General features: G+C 40.6%; 1 protein-coding gene across 1 annotated transcript in view; it reads left to right on the forward strand.

Moving 5' to 3' along the window:
* Window positions 1–14,318, forward strand: part of LOC109935875 (ectodysplasin-A-like) — an 86,624-nt gene that overhangs the window by 62,408 nt on the left and 9,898 nt on the right. The window contains exon 6 of the mRNA XM_048605175.1: window positions 6,945–7,066. Coding sequence (XP_048461132.1) covers window positions 6,945–7,066 — 122 coding nt within the window. The remainder of the gene's footprint in view (window positions 1–6,944; window positions 7,067–14,318) is intronic.

Consider the following 14,318-nt stretch of genomic DNA (forward strand, 5'->3'; position numbering starts at 1 on the left):
TTGGTGTGAAAGGTAAGTCTTTTTTTAAAAACGTCTATGAAAAATCTGAATTTGTTACTCAACTGAATTAAGCTTCTAAAAAGTCCCTTGGCCAGCAATTAATCATATTGGGAACATGGAACCTTCTTCGGCTGCTGGAAGAACCAGGCTACTCTCTGGAGGTAGAGGCTCCAAATGGCAGCAGACAAGACAGTCCTGCTTCTCCAAAGTAGCCTACTCAGAGACACAAAGTTGTCTCGGAATCCTGCATCATTCCATTAAGACAGCAGAGGGTGGCTTGCCCCACTCCTCCTGTAGGTGATGGTCTCCGCCTCCATTGCTCTCGCTGACACAAGAGGTTTGAAAGACGTTGAGTGCTCAATGGAGACTGCCAACCCAGGCTAGGAATCTCAAAAGGTGAGCCGAAGGATTGCTGGTGCCCAATAGCAGAGACCTGCCTCCGGGTCAAAAACTCCAGCCTACCCTGGACTATGCCATATTTCCTTGCATTTAGCAAAAATATCACCGGGAAATATCCTAATTTTTTATTTCTTCACATATGCACAATGAAAAAGCAATTAATTAAAGAAATTAAGAATAAAAATGATTCATTGTTTCCATTCAGTGTTAAATCCACCATTAGACAATTTTTCTCGCATATGCCTCTATGAGGCATATGAGGCATTCTCAGATATGCCTCCAGTATCCACAGGGATATGGGTACCATAGCTTAAAGGCATTTCCTTTCAGAAGTTCATGTGGAAAAGCTGTTTGGACAGTCCCAACACAGGTCAAGATGGGGAGATTGCCCTCACTTAGTTACCTATTCATACCATTTTCTGCTATACTTGATCTCTGCTCTAAGTGCTGCCCTTTAGTAAAATCATTCTCCTACTCAGACATTTCATCAGCTTCATATGTATATTCCCAAGACCATGCAAAAACCTGTCCACTGCCTGTGTAACACTGTCTTTCTCGTCATTCTGCTTCGCTGGAAGCCAACTTGAATGAGCTGCATTTTTCTCTAGTTAAACACTTGGAAGATTCAGATACCACTTTTGAGAACTACGGTAAACTCCATTCTCCTGCTGTTAATCCACCCCATTCCCCAACTACTATCTCAGGCTTGAAGTAGATAGACTTTTATAATCTCCATGTGCTATTAAACACCAAGAATGTGGCTTCAACCTAATGAATGCCCTGACAAGAATGCCATGTACTTTTCTTACATAGTAAATCATTTTTAACTTACAACTCTTGCGTCACCTATTTGAAACCTTTTCTCAGCTCATCTGCTGCTGGGACATTCATTGTCACAACCAGCCTTGATTATTTCAATGTTGTTCTGGATGGCCATCTATCTTCCACCCTCCATCGATGTCAGCACATCTACACTGGCACACTGTTGCCAGTATTGTGCCCCATACAAGGTCTGTTCAAGGACAATGTTGACCGGCATAGACTCTTGATTCTCTCAAGGCCTTCAATCTAACATTTGTATTGCCATGTTGAAATCAATACATGCTTTGAACCCTCACTATTTCTGGTATCTCCTTTAGCCAGCAACTTCTCCTGAGATCTTTTTGCTTCAGTTCTGTTCTTTTTCCCCCTGAATCCCTCTATCACTCTACCTCTTATGACCTTCTTTCAAACCCCCTTCCTCAAATAAATCTTCAGTCACCTCACTATAGATCACCATCTTTGATTCGTTGTCTATTATTTTGATTGGGCTTTGTGAAGTGTGTTTGCAACATTTTTGAACATTAAAAGTGCTGTATATTATGCAACTTGAGATTGACAAGGATAGTTTTGGGAATGAGAAACTTCAGTTATGATGTAGGTGAAAGAAGTTAGGACTGCTCTCCCTGGAGAGAATAAAAGTCGAGGAGAAGATTTGATAGAAGTTTTCAAAATCATGAGCAGGCTGGACAGACTTTTTCCGCACAGCGAGTATTTGAGATATGGGATGTCCTGCCTGAGAGTGTGCTGGAGGCAGGTTCAATCAAGCATTCGAGAGGGCATTGCATGGTTACTTGGATAGAAATGATGTGCAGGGATATTGGGGAAAAGACAGGAGATTGGTTCTAGGTAATAGAATTGGGCAGGACTGAGTAGCCTCCTTCCGCACCGTAACAATTCTGTAATTTATCCTAAAGAACTCATTGTCTGAATATTGAACTTGGAAAAATTTTAATTTAAAGGTTTTCTTCTAGATCTCCATTTAAAGTTTTTGAGAAGATTTGTAGCTGGGTTGTGGATGAGGTTTTAGACTTGGTCACCAAGCCAGTGGGTTTGGTTGCAGACATGTCGTCACCCTGCTCTGTCTTGCTGATGTCCCCTGTCCCAACGCCACAGTTAGAGAACCAGATCAAACAAACCTTGAAGAAATTACACAACTAGGGGATATCAGCAAGACAGACTACCAAAAAATAATGCCAGAGGGATCCAACACACCCCACTTCTATGGACTCCCCAAGGTACACAAGCCAGGGGACCCCTCAGACCTATTGTCTCACTTTCAGGCACACCAACATAGAGACTAGCCAAAGAACTACAACAGAAACTGAAATACTTAGTAGACAGCAGTACCCAATCTATCCACTCCTCCCAAAAATTCCTCAACATCATCAAGGACACTAGGATAGATGAGGACGAGATAACAATATCCTTCAACGTAACAGCACTATTTACATCCATAAACATTGGCCTAGCCAAAGAGACAATTGCCACACTGCTGGACGAATCAGGAAGGCAGGCACACCATGACACCAACAGCATCAACAAAGACAGCACCCTGAAACTGCTGGATCTGTGCCTCACAACCCACTTCACCTTCAACGACCGTATATTCAAACCAATCAACGGAACACCAATGGGATCCCCAATATCGGGACTGATTGCAGAAGCAGTAATGTAAAGGTTAGACCAGACAGCACTCCGCACTATACAACCCCAACTCTGGGTCAGCTATGTAGATGACACCTTCATGATTATCAAATGAACAAGACGAGAACAAACCTACCAACGCATAAGCAACATCCTCACCGGAATAAAACTCACAAAAGAGGAAGAGAACAATAACCGACCACCCTTCCTAGACATAATGAGACATAAGAACAACAGGGAACTCCAGACTAACGTATACAGAAAGACCACACACAAGGACCAGATACTTAATTACACCAGCAACACCCATAAACAGAGCTGCATCAGGACGTAATTCAAACACACTGAAGCAATGCGGAATTGCACAAAACAGAACAGGAGCACTTATACAGAGTTTTAAAAAGGAATGGATACCCAAAAAGCACAAACCACCGTTATCTCCACGACAAACCACAACAAGAAGACACAACATGACCAGATACACGTCACCCTACCGTACGTCAGAGATGACCACAAGGCTACTCAGACCCCTAGGTATCAGGGTAGCCCACAAACGAACAAACACCCCGCGACAGCTACTGATGAACATAAATGATCCCATGCCCACAACCAATAAAACTGATGTAATATTCGAAATACCATGCAAGGACAGTGAGAAACATTACATAGGCCAAACTGGAAGAAAGTTGACAATAAAGATACACGAACACAAACTAGACACCAAGAGACACGACCAATTCTCATTGGTTTCAGTACACAAAGACAAAGAAGGACACAAATTCAACCGGGACAACACATCCATAATAGCATGAGCCAAACAAAGACATGCCAGGGAATTCCTGGAGGCCTGGCATTCCAACCGGAACTCCATCAACAAGCACATTGAACTGGATCCGATATACAAAACCACTGAAAAACAGAACCAGAAGTAATGCCAACCACCCCAGCAAACTGAGACATATAAATAACAAGCGGGACAGAACACCAACGCATCACCGGAGGCACGCTGATGATGTTACCTAGCAGGGTGACGAAATGTCTGCAATCAAACCCACCGGCTCGGCGAGCAAGTCCACAACCTCAGATCTCCATTCTCCTGAACAATTAAAAAAGAATCCATACTGATATGTCCAGTTGATGCTTATGTTCCAGTTGCATTAAATCTGTCCCTTTTCGTTTCTGATTTACAACATTTGCAGTTCTTTCAGTTTTTATGACACACCAAATGATGTCATTCGGTACTGCAGCCATTCCATGGTTGAACGTGCCTCTGCCACACTCCAGTCCCTTCAGCTATTTCTTGATATAAGGTGGAATTTATTAAATTCACTGAAGATTGACAAGTGTGATGCTGGGTACCTGCAGAGGAGGCTGAGATAGATTATCCATTTGGCACCTTTGGCTAAAAATAGATGCAAATATTTCATCCTTACCTTTTGCACTAATGTGTTGGCATCCCCCATCATGGAAGATGGGAATATGTTTGGAACATCCTCCTTCTGTTAGTTGTGTAATGATTCACCACCATTCATAAAAGGATGTGGCAGGACTTCGGAGCTTAGATCTGATCGATTGTGTATGGGATCACTTAGCCCTGCCTGTTGCAAGTTGCTTCCATTGTTTGACACACAAGTAGTCCTGTGTTGTAACTTCTCCAGGTCGACACCTCATTTTTAGGTATACCTGGTGCTGCTCCTGGTATGCCCTCCCTCATGTCTCATCCTGACTTAATGGTAATTGAAGAATGGGAGACATGGCTGGCCATGAAATTACAGGTTGTGATTAAGTGCAATTTTGCTGCTGTTGATGGCCCACAGTGCCTCATGAATGCTGGCTTTGAGTTATTAGGTCTATTTAAAGTCTGTTACATTTATCATGATGGTAATGCCACACAACATGATGGGCAATATCATCAAAGTGAAGATGGAATTTCACCATAAGAAGAATGTGCAGTGGTCATTCCTATAAATATCATCATGACGGATGCATCTGCAGCAAGTAAATTTGTGAGGATGTGGTCAACTAAGTATTTCCCTCTTTTTGGTTCCCCTGTCACTTGGCACAGATCCCATCTTGTAGATATGCCCTATAGTGATGGACTTTGAAGTTGTGCTCTTACGACGTTCAGTGCTTCTTCCAATTGGTGTTCAACATGGAGGAGTACTGACAAATTAGCCAGGGGAGGCAGTAAGTGGAAACCAGCAGGATGTTTTCTTTTCATGTTTGACCTGATGTCATTCAACTAGATGCGATCCAGAGTCAATGTTGAGAACTCCCAAGGCAATGCCTTCCTTCCTGTATACTGCTATGCTGCCCTGTCTGGTAGGTCTGACTTTACAATGGGATAGGACATACCCAGAAATAGTGATGGCAGGGTCTGGAACATTGTGTGTAAGTTAAGATTTAGTAAATGTGACTATGCCAAGTTGTTGCTTGATTAGTCTAAGGAACAGCTCACCCAATTTTGGCATAAGCCCACAGATACAAGTGAGGAGGACCTTGCAGGGTTGACAAGACTTTGTTTGCTGTTGTCATTTCTGGTGCCTAGGTCCTGTCCAGTGGCCTGTGCATTTTCCACAGATGCTGCTACCTTACTGAGTGTTTCTACTGTTTGCCCGATCTTAAACTCTATGGTCGATTGGCAAAAAAAAACTGACTGTAATCCCCCATTACAACGTGTCTTCTGAATGAAGTGATAACATTAACAATAAACAATACTCCCGGTTTTCTGGCTTTGCACTCTACTCTAACCTAAATGTTGAGTGAACTGATTGATCAGAGCCATCAAACCCAAGTTTTAAAAGATTTTTAGATGTGACTGTAAGTTGCAAATGGGCAATACCCAAATGACTGTTGAGAAATAAACTTTGAACAAACCATTATTTTAGTACGGTGGTTATTCTATTCGTATTCACGCAGATTGTTCCGGAAAAGCAATGGAGGGAATTACCTTTCCAAAGCCATTTAAAAGTCAAGAAATTAAAAGCTTGAGCCAGCTGATCAAATCAAAGTGACATGTTTTTTAAAGTGTTTGCCAGATAACTGCTAAATCATTCTGGCATATTTCAATTTCCAAAAGTAATCCTAAAGTAATCATACAGACCACAAAACGTTGATTGATGTGATAGAAAAAGGTTTATTTTTACTGTACGCGGTTAATTTTCTTGTTTTAATCTGCTGAATGACCAAAAAAAATTAAATAACTATTGCTTCTGACAGTATGTCGAAAACTGGGCTTAACAATATGTTGAGGGAAGTCCTTTAATCTTTAATCATATTTGCACAGGATTTAAAAGGCAGTTAAAGTTTAGTTTAGAGCCAAAGCAGCAAAGTGATAAGGTGTAGTAAGAACTGCCCTTGCTGGAGGCAGAGATAACACAGTGTGGAGCTGGAGGAACACAGCAGCCCAGGCAGCATCGTAGGAGCAGGAAAGCTGACGTTTCAGGTCGGGACCCTTCTTCAGAAAAATGATAAGGTGTAAATGATTTACTAAGGGAGTCAAAGAGTTATTTTTATACATCTGTTTTAACCGTGCAGATTTGCTGATTGAAAATTAACCAAAATCAATGGATTTCAACATAGTACTTTCATTTCAGGAAACTTCTTGAATCCAGGTTGGACTCAAAAGGATACCAGTTTCTTCGCAGGAATTGTATTTTGTTTGAATAAGTGCAAACCAGTTCTTAAATAGCTCGGGCAACAAGAATAAAACCGTCATTGTGCACTAATTCACAACCTCACACTCAAAATAATCTACAGAAAGAGCATTAATGTTGAAAGTGGTATTATTTAGGAGAATTAGATATTCTGTTCTTATTTAATGTTGGACATAGACATGTGCATTTCAAGTAAGGGGCAATTGCATTTTATTTTAGAATGAAGATGTGGTGAAATTTCCAGGAATTGATCTGCTGTTCATCATTGAAACAATGTGTGTGTGTGTGTGTGTATGTGTGTGTGTGTGTGTGTGTGTGTAAAACAATAGCAGTGTTAGCTGTTTGTGTTTTTTTGCTGTAGAACTTCTCTGAATATTTTACCATATATTGAGTGACTGCCCTTCTCACGCTGAGATCTCATAGGTGGTGTTCTGGCTGACTGGGTCCGATCTTCACTGAGCCACAAGGTCTTCCGGTTGCACAGCCGAAGTGGACAGCTGGAGGTACTCGTGGATGGCACCTACTTCATCTATAGTCAGGTAGAAGTGAGTACGGTCTTGTCCCTAATGACTAGCTGCTGGGACGTGGTGGGGTGGTTGTTGCTTGGTATCTGTTATCAAGCTGTCAAAATCAGTAGTTTCCAATAAATGATGAGCCACAGTCAATTCAAAACAAAGAAATTGGATCCTGTGGTTCTGCACAAACGCACCAATTTTGAAACAATCGTCGCTGTCGCCTCTCACAGCATTTTCTACTCTGATACCTTCAATCAGCCCATGCTTGCAAATCTCAGAATTTAATGTCTAACATTACACCATTAGACTTGATGAACAATCCCAAGTGTGCTACAAATTCTGGTAACGACCCATTTAAGATTATTAGTTGGGATTACATTGTAGCTCACTTTGCTAGCGAGAAGTTACATATATCTATAAACAGGGAAATGCTGTCTCCAGGAAAATTGTACATGTCTAAGTTTAAACCTGGGCAGTTGTAGCAAATCAAGGGGTAGAGTCAAGGCAAGAAAATAAAATAGTAAATTGGGAAATAAGGATCATAGAATGACAGGAAGGAGCAGGGAGAATAAAGCTAATTAAAGAAGTCACTAGGGTGAGTAATCTATAGGCTCCCTAACAGTAGCTACGATATAGGTTGAACTATACAACTCAATATTATGTGCTATGTGAAAGGGTCAGCAACAATATGGGTGATTTTAATGTTCATATCAACTAGAAACTTGGATTGGTAGAGTAACCTGGATGAGGAAGGAAGAATTCTGAGGAAGAGTCACCTGATCCGAAACTTTTCGTGTGATCTGCCTTCCCAAATTGACAGACTGAGCTTTTTCAGCAACTTCTGTTTGTGTTTGTGCAAGATATATTAGTCTGGTTATTATGGAAGATGACAGAACTAATTAGTGATGGCAGAGCAGAGGAACTGACCACAATTATGATTGAAAAATACATTACAAATATGATTGAAATTTCTGTTCAGTTTGAACGGGAGAACGTTGGGTCTAAGACTAGGTTTTAAATTTAAATAAGTGAGCTGTGTTGGCATGTAAGCTGAGCTAGCAGAAGTGACCTGGGATACTGAGCAAAGGGGTAGATCAATAAGGAAGCATGGCAGAGTTTTAAGTTGATAACTCAGAATGCTCATAATAAATATATTCCGACTATTAAAAAAATTCTAAGCAGAGGACCCACATGATGGTTAACAAGAAGTCAACAAAAGCATCAAACTTAATCAATAAAAGAGACAACTGTACAAGAGAAGATCAGATGATTAGACAGCATATAAAGAACAGCAGAGAATTACTAGAAGTTTGCGCAGAAGAACGAAATTAAAGTGCAAGAGGATGCAAGCTGGAAATGTAAAATGGATAACAAGAGTTTATACAGATATTTAAAAGGAAAAGAGTAAGTAAAGTGAGTGTTGCTCCTCTAGAGATTGAGAATGGGGAGTTAATAGTGAATAATAAGGAAATGACCAAGAAATGAGCAAATACTTAGCTTCTATTTTCATTTTGTATTCTTATGGGCATAATTTCCAATGTCCCAGTATTTTGCTTTCTAATCTTCACCTTTTCTGGGAAGAATTGAGTTTTTAGTAATTACCTTTCAATAAAAACATATATTAGCTTTTGTTTCCATTTTTTTTGTCCATTGTTTTTATGGTCTTACAAAAGCAAATACTGCAGATGCTGGAAATCTAAAATAAAAACAGAAAATGCTGGAAGTACTTAGCAGGTTCAGCACTTTCTATGGAGAGGGATAGTGCTAATGTATCAGGTTGATAACGACCCTTCATCAGAACCGAAAAAATATTTGAAATGTTCCACCTGTTTCTCTCTGCAGGTGCTGCCAGTCCATGCAGATAGCCTCCCCATACAGATTTTGCAACTTTTATTAATAAGGGAGGCCTTCTCCATCAGTCCTTTCTTATATCACTTGTAATTGTAATAACGTTCAGTTTCCAAGCCTTTATTTTCCCAACAACAACTCACATTCGTATACCCTTTATTAACATAGTAAAATGTCCAACTGGACAGGAATGTTGTCAAATAAGGTATGACACAAAGCTTCATAAGCAGGTAGTAGAGCAGATAACTAAAAGCTGAGTTAGAAAGGTAGGGTTAAGTAATTTCTTAAGGTTAAGGTTAGGTTTAGAGAGAGGTAGAGAGTTTTAGGAAGTGAATTCCAGAGCTAGGAGCTGAAGGCACAACTGTCAGTTGTGCAGTGATCACAACTGGAGATTCTTCCCTGCTGTTATCAGACTTTTGAATGCACCTCTCGAATTTCAAATCTAATATTGATCTTGCTTTTGTGCACCTTCTTTACAGCCGCAACTTTGGATTCCTCGCTCTGTTCGATCACCCTATGATCATTATATGTTATGATCTGCCTGTACTGCACACAAAACAAAACTTTTCACTGTACTTAGGTACATGTGACAATAATAAATCAAATCAAAGATGCAATAACATCTGGAGCTGGAGGAGTGCTGATATCTGCGGGATTTTTTGGGGTGTTGCAGAGATAGAGAAAGGCAAGCCCATGGATTGATTTGAAAATGAGGATAAAAAAATTTAAAGTGAAGCATTGCTTCAATGGAAGTCAGTGTAGGTCAATGATGGTTGACCTGCACTGACAACAGTTTCTGTTTTTCAAAGTGCCTGGTTTGAGTAATTGGATTGATACCACAGGTAATCAACAGGGAGCAGCAGAACACTGGGTCTCCATACAATAGTTTACAGCATAAGAATTTTTAAATTTATCATGAATTGCAATCTCTGAAGATTGTTTTTTGAAAACAGGTTGTCAGCCAACAGCTTGAGAATCTATTTCAATAGTCAGTTTCCTCTTTGTTCATACTATTTTTAAACCAAGCTATGCAGCTATGTGATGACACACATTTGAAGTAGGTTGGACTTGAGCCTGGATTTTACAGCTCTGAGTTAGAGACGCTTCTGTTGTGCCACAAGAGCCCTTTTCCTCCCTGTTCACTCTCCTGTCACCTTATTGACTTCAGCAGTAAAACCATCTCCCAGAATGTGCAAGCTAATTACTTGTCTATTTCACTTTGCTTTTTAAAAAAAAAGTCTGCTGTTTTCCCCATTTGTCTGTGTTTTCTGTATTATAGCAAAGTTCAGAAAGGTTCTTCTGGCACAGTGATAGTATCCCTACCTCTGAGCTTGAAGATTTGGTTTCAAGTCACACTTGTTCCTGCAATGTATCATAACATGTCCAACCAAACTGATTGAAAATTAGGGAATAAATGTTTGCCAAGCTCAGTGGCCTCTGGAGTGTTTTAGAATTAATGTCTGATAACTGCCTAATATTTTACATTTAAACGTTGAGGGTATTTTTTTAATTCTACAACTTGCAAATAAGCATAAATTAAGAAGTAAAAGTAAATTTTGAATGCTTCCCTGATTACACTTTCCCATTATTGATTTTCTTCCCACCCTGAGGATGTTAACTCTTGACAGCCAAGTGTAGTATCTCCCAGGGATCATAATTCACATGTGAATAAGTTAGTTGACTGCAGGATCAATTCACGTGTCCGCTGTCAGTGTTGATACTATGATAATGATCAGATGCAGGCTAACCACTTTCCCAATCCTGAGGCTGCTGAGGCCAATTCTTGTGCTCTGGCTGAGATCAGGAGTTTTACTGATTTGTGATGATCAGGTGCTCACTGGATACACAAAGTGAATCAGTTAAGTTTCTCGCTTTTTCAACACTTTCTGTACCTTCCTTTATTTGCCATGCAGTTTGAGTAGCCAATCATGTAAAGTGGAGAAAAATGTACATTAAACAATTTATAAAACAAATCCTGCATTGATGTGATGCTTTTCCTGAAACCAGGATATTCCCCAAGCACTTTGCCAGTGGATTGTCTGTGTCATAGACTCACAGAGATGTACAGAGTAGAAACAGACCCTTCAGTCCAACTCGTCCACGCCGACCAAATGTCCTCAATAAATCTAGCCCCATTTGTCAACATTTGGCCCATATCCCTCTAAACCCTTTCTATTCATATACCCATCTAGATGCCTTTTAAACGTTGTAATTGTACCAGCCTCCACCACTTCCTCTGGCAGCTCACTCCAAACGCTCAGTACCCACTGCTTGAAAAAGTTGCCCCTTAGGTCCCTTTTAAATCTTTCCACTCTCATCTTAAACCTATGCCCTACAGTTTTGGACTCCCCCATTCCAAGGAAAAGACCTTATCTATTTACCCTATCCATGTCCCTCATGATTTTATACCTCTATAAGGTCACCCCTCAGCCTCCAACACTCCAGGGAAAATAGCCCCAGCCTATTCAGCCTCTCCCTGTGTCTCAAACCCTCCAACCCTGGCAACATCCTTGTACATCCTTTCTGAACCCTTTCAAGTTTCACAACATCCTTCCTATAGCAGGGAGACCAGAATTGCACACAGTATTACAAAAGTGGCCGAACCAATGTCCTGTACAGCTGCAACATGACCTCCCAACTCCTATGCTCAATGCACTGACCAATAAAGGCAAGCATACAAAACACCTTTTTCACTGTCCTGTCTATCTGGGACTCTGCTTTCAAGGAACGATGAACCTGCACTCCAAGGTCTCTTTGTTCAGCAACACTCCCCAGAACGTTACCATGAACTGTATAAGTCCTGCCTTGATTTGCCTTACCAAAATGCAGCACCTTACATTTATCTAAATTAAACTCCATCTGCTATTCCTTGGCCCATTGGCCCATCTGATCAAGATCCCATTGTACTCTGAGGTAACATTCCTCGTTGTTCACTACACCTCCAATTTTGGTGTCATCTGCAAACTTGCTAACCATACCTCCTATATTCACATCCAAATCATTTATATAAATGATGAAAAGCAATGGACTCAGCACCGATCCTTGTGGCACACCACTGGTCACAGGCCTCCAGTCTGAAAAGCAACCCTCCACCACCACCCTCTGTCTACTTCCTTCAAGCCAGTTCTGTATCATAATGGCTAGTTCTCCCTATATTCCATGTAATCTAACCTTGCCAACCAGTCTACCGTGAGGAACCTTGTTGAATGCCTTACTGAATGCCAAATAGATCATGTCCACCACCCTGCTCTCCTCAATCTTCTCAGTTACTTCTTCAAAAAACTCAATCAAGTTAGTGAGACTCGATTTCCATGCACAAAGCCATGTTGATTATTCCTAATGAGACCTTGCCTTTCCAAATACATGTAAATCCTGTCCCTCAGGATTCCCTCCAATAACTTGCCCACCACTGACGTCAGGCTCACTGGCCCATGGTTTCCTGGCTTTTCCTTACCACCTTTCTTAACTAGTGGCACCATGTTAGCCAATCTCCAGTCTTCTGGTACCTCACCTGTGGCTATTGATGATACAAATATCTTGGCATGAGGCCCAGCAATCACTTCCATGGCTTCCCACAGAGTTCTAGGGTACACCTGATCAGATCCTGGGGATTTATCCATGTTTATGCGTTTTAGGAAGTTCCACTCCTGTCTCTGTGATATGGACATTTTTCAAAATGTTGCTATTTATTCCCCACTCTTCTATATCCTTGTCCACCGTAAACTCTGACGCAAACTATTTGTTTAGTATCTCCCCCACCTCCTGCGGTTCCACACATAGGAGGTCTTGCTGATCTTTAAGGGGTCCTAATCTCTCCCTAGTTATCACTTTGTCCTTAATGTATTTGTAGAATCTTTTATTCCAGTCAGTGACTACATTGTTGGCAAGGTCAGCTACATTAGTTTCTACCTCTGTTTTTCCTTTGGAATGTAGTGATGATTAGCCATCTCCTTGATTGGTCACAGCCCATGTGCAGTTGGTAAAGTTGGTTATTTATAGTGGGCTTTGAAACAACTGAGTGACAATCTGAGAGCAGCTAAGACATTGCTGGTTCAGATTACACATTCAGGCCATGTAAGGTAAAGGTGGCAGATTTCCTTCCTGAGAGGACATTGGGAAATTGGAAATTCTTTTTCTAATAATCCAGTAGTTTCATCTTCATCATGACTAACATGAGTTTATGAGTCTGGTAACACACCCATGTTGCTAACACTGAAATGTTGCTTGGGTTGGAAGCTGGTTTACACACAGTAGATCTCACAAACAGCACATGAAATTATCTAATTCATTTGATCGTGAATTAGATCAAATACATGATCTATTTATCATGCGTTTTGTTGAGAATGGAACATTGACTAGCGCACCAATATGACTCCCTGCTCTTAAATGCTACCATGGACCTTTGTAAACCACCTGTTCAAAAGGCAATGCATTTGACAATCAAAACTAAGTGAAATATCATTTTGTATAATGTGCTCAAGTCTAAGGTGCAACTTGAACTTCATTTTCTTGATGGCGAATGTTTTAGCAGTTCGATAATCTGGCATCATATAGATTTGTAATGCCTTGAGACAGTAATGAAAAATCAACTATGTTTGACATCGATGAAAAGATGAAATCAAAACAAAAAAAATTCCATTGTTCAGTGAAGGAGGTAGAATGACCTAATCATCACTTTTCATTAGAATAGTACATTTACAAGAAAGACATTTGATGGCAAATCACATCTCTAGTCGGCTACCTAATGAACAAGTTCTTTTGGAGTAGATAGAGTATAGCAATAGAGTAAAGAGCCATAGAGTAAAGAGCCATGACTCGGATGGCTTCCAGAAGTTATCTTTTCTCAAACTGCACTTGTTTTGTTGGAAAGCATGGTGAGACAGAGCTCATGTTTGTTTTATACCAGAAGCCAGTGCCTTCTGAATGAGATTTGGCCAGTGATGAAAATAATGCAGCCAATAGGAAACAACGTCCAACTCATTACCAGGCTGCTCTGGGCATGATATTGATCTTGGTCCTCATCAGAGGCTGGACATAATCCAGAAATATGTTTAACATCTTCAAAAGGATCAAAATAATCCCTAAAAGATCAATATAGCGTAATTCAAACTGTACTTTGCTGAAAGACGGTGGAGTGGCCCCATGGCCAGCTGCTAATGAATGGGAGAGTGTCACTGGAATTAACTGACCAACTTTCAATTTCAGGATTCCATGCCACATTGCTCAGTGGGCGAACTGAAATGACCTTTCTTTTAATCATTTTTAAAAGAAAATACACAACGAAGTAAGGTCTTTTTATCAGAGATAGTAGGAACTGCAGATGCTGGAGAATCTGAGATAACAAGGTGTAGAGCTGGATGAACACAGCAGGCCAAGCAGCATCAGAGGAGCAGGAAGGCTGACGTTTCGGGCCTAGACCCTTCTTCAGAAATGG

Source organism: Rhincodon typus, chromosome 14 (assembly GCF_021869965.1).
Source record: "Rhincodon typus isolate 14 chromosome 14, sRhiTyp1.1, whole genome shotgun sequence".
Classification (NCBI taxonomy): Eukaryota; Metazoa; Chordata; class Chondrichthyes; order Orectolobiformes; family Rhincodontidae; genus Rhincodon; species Rhincodon typus.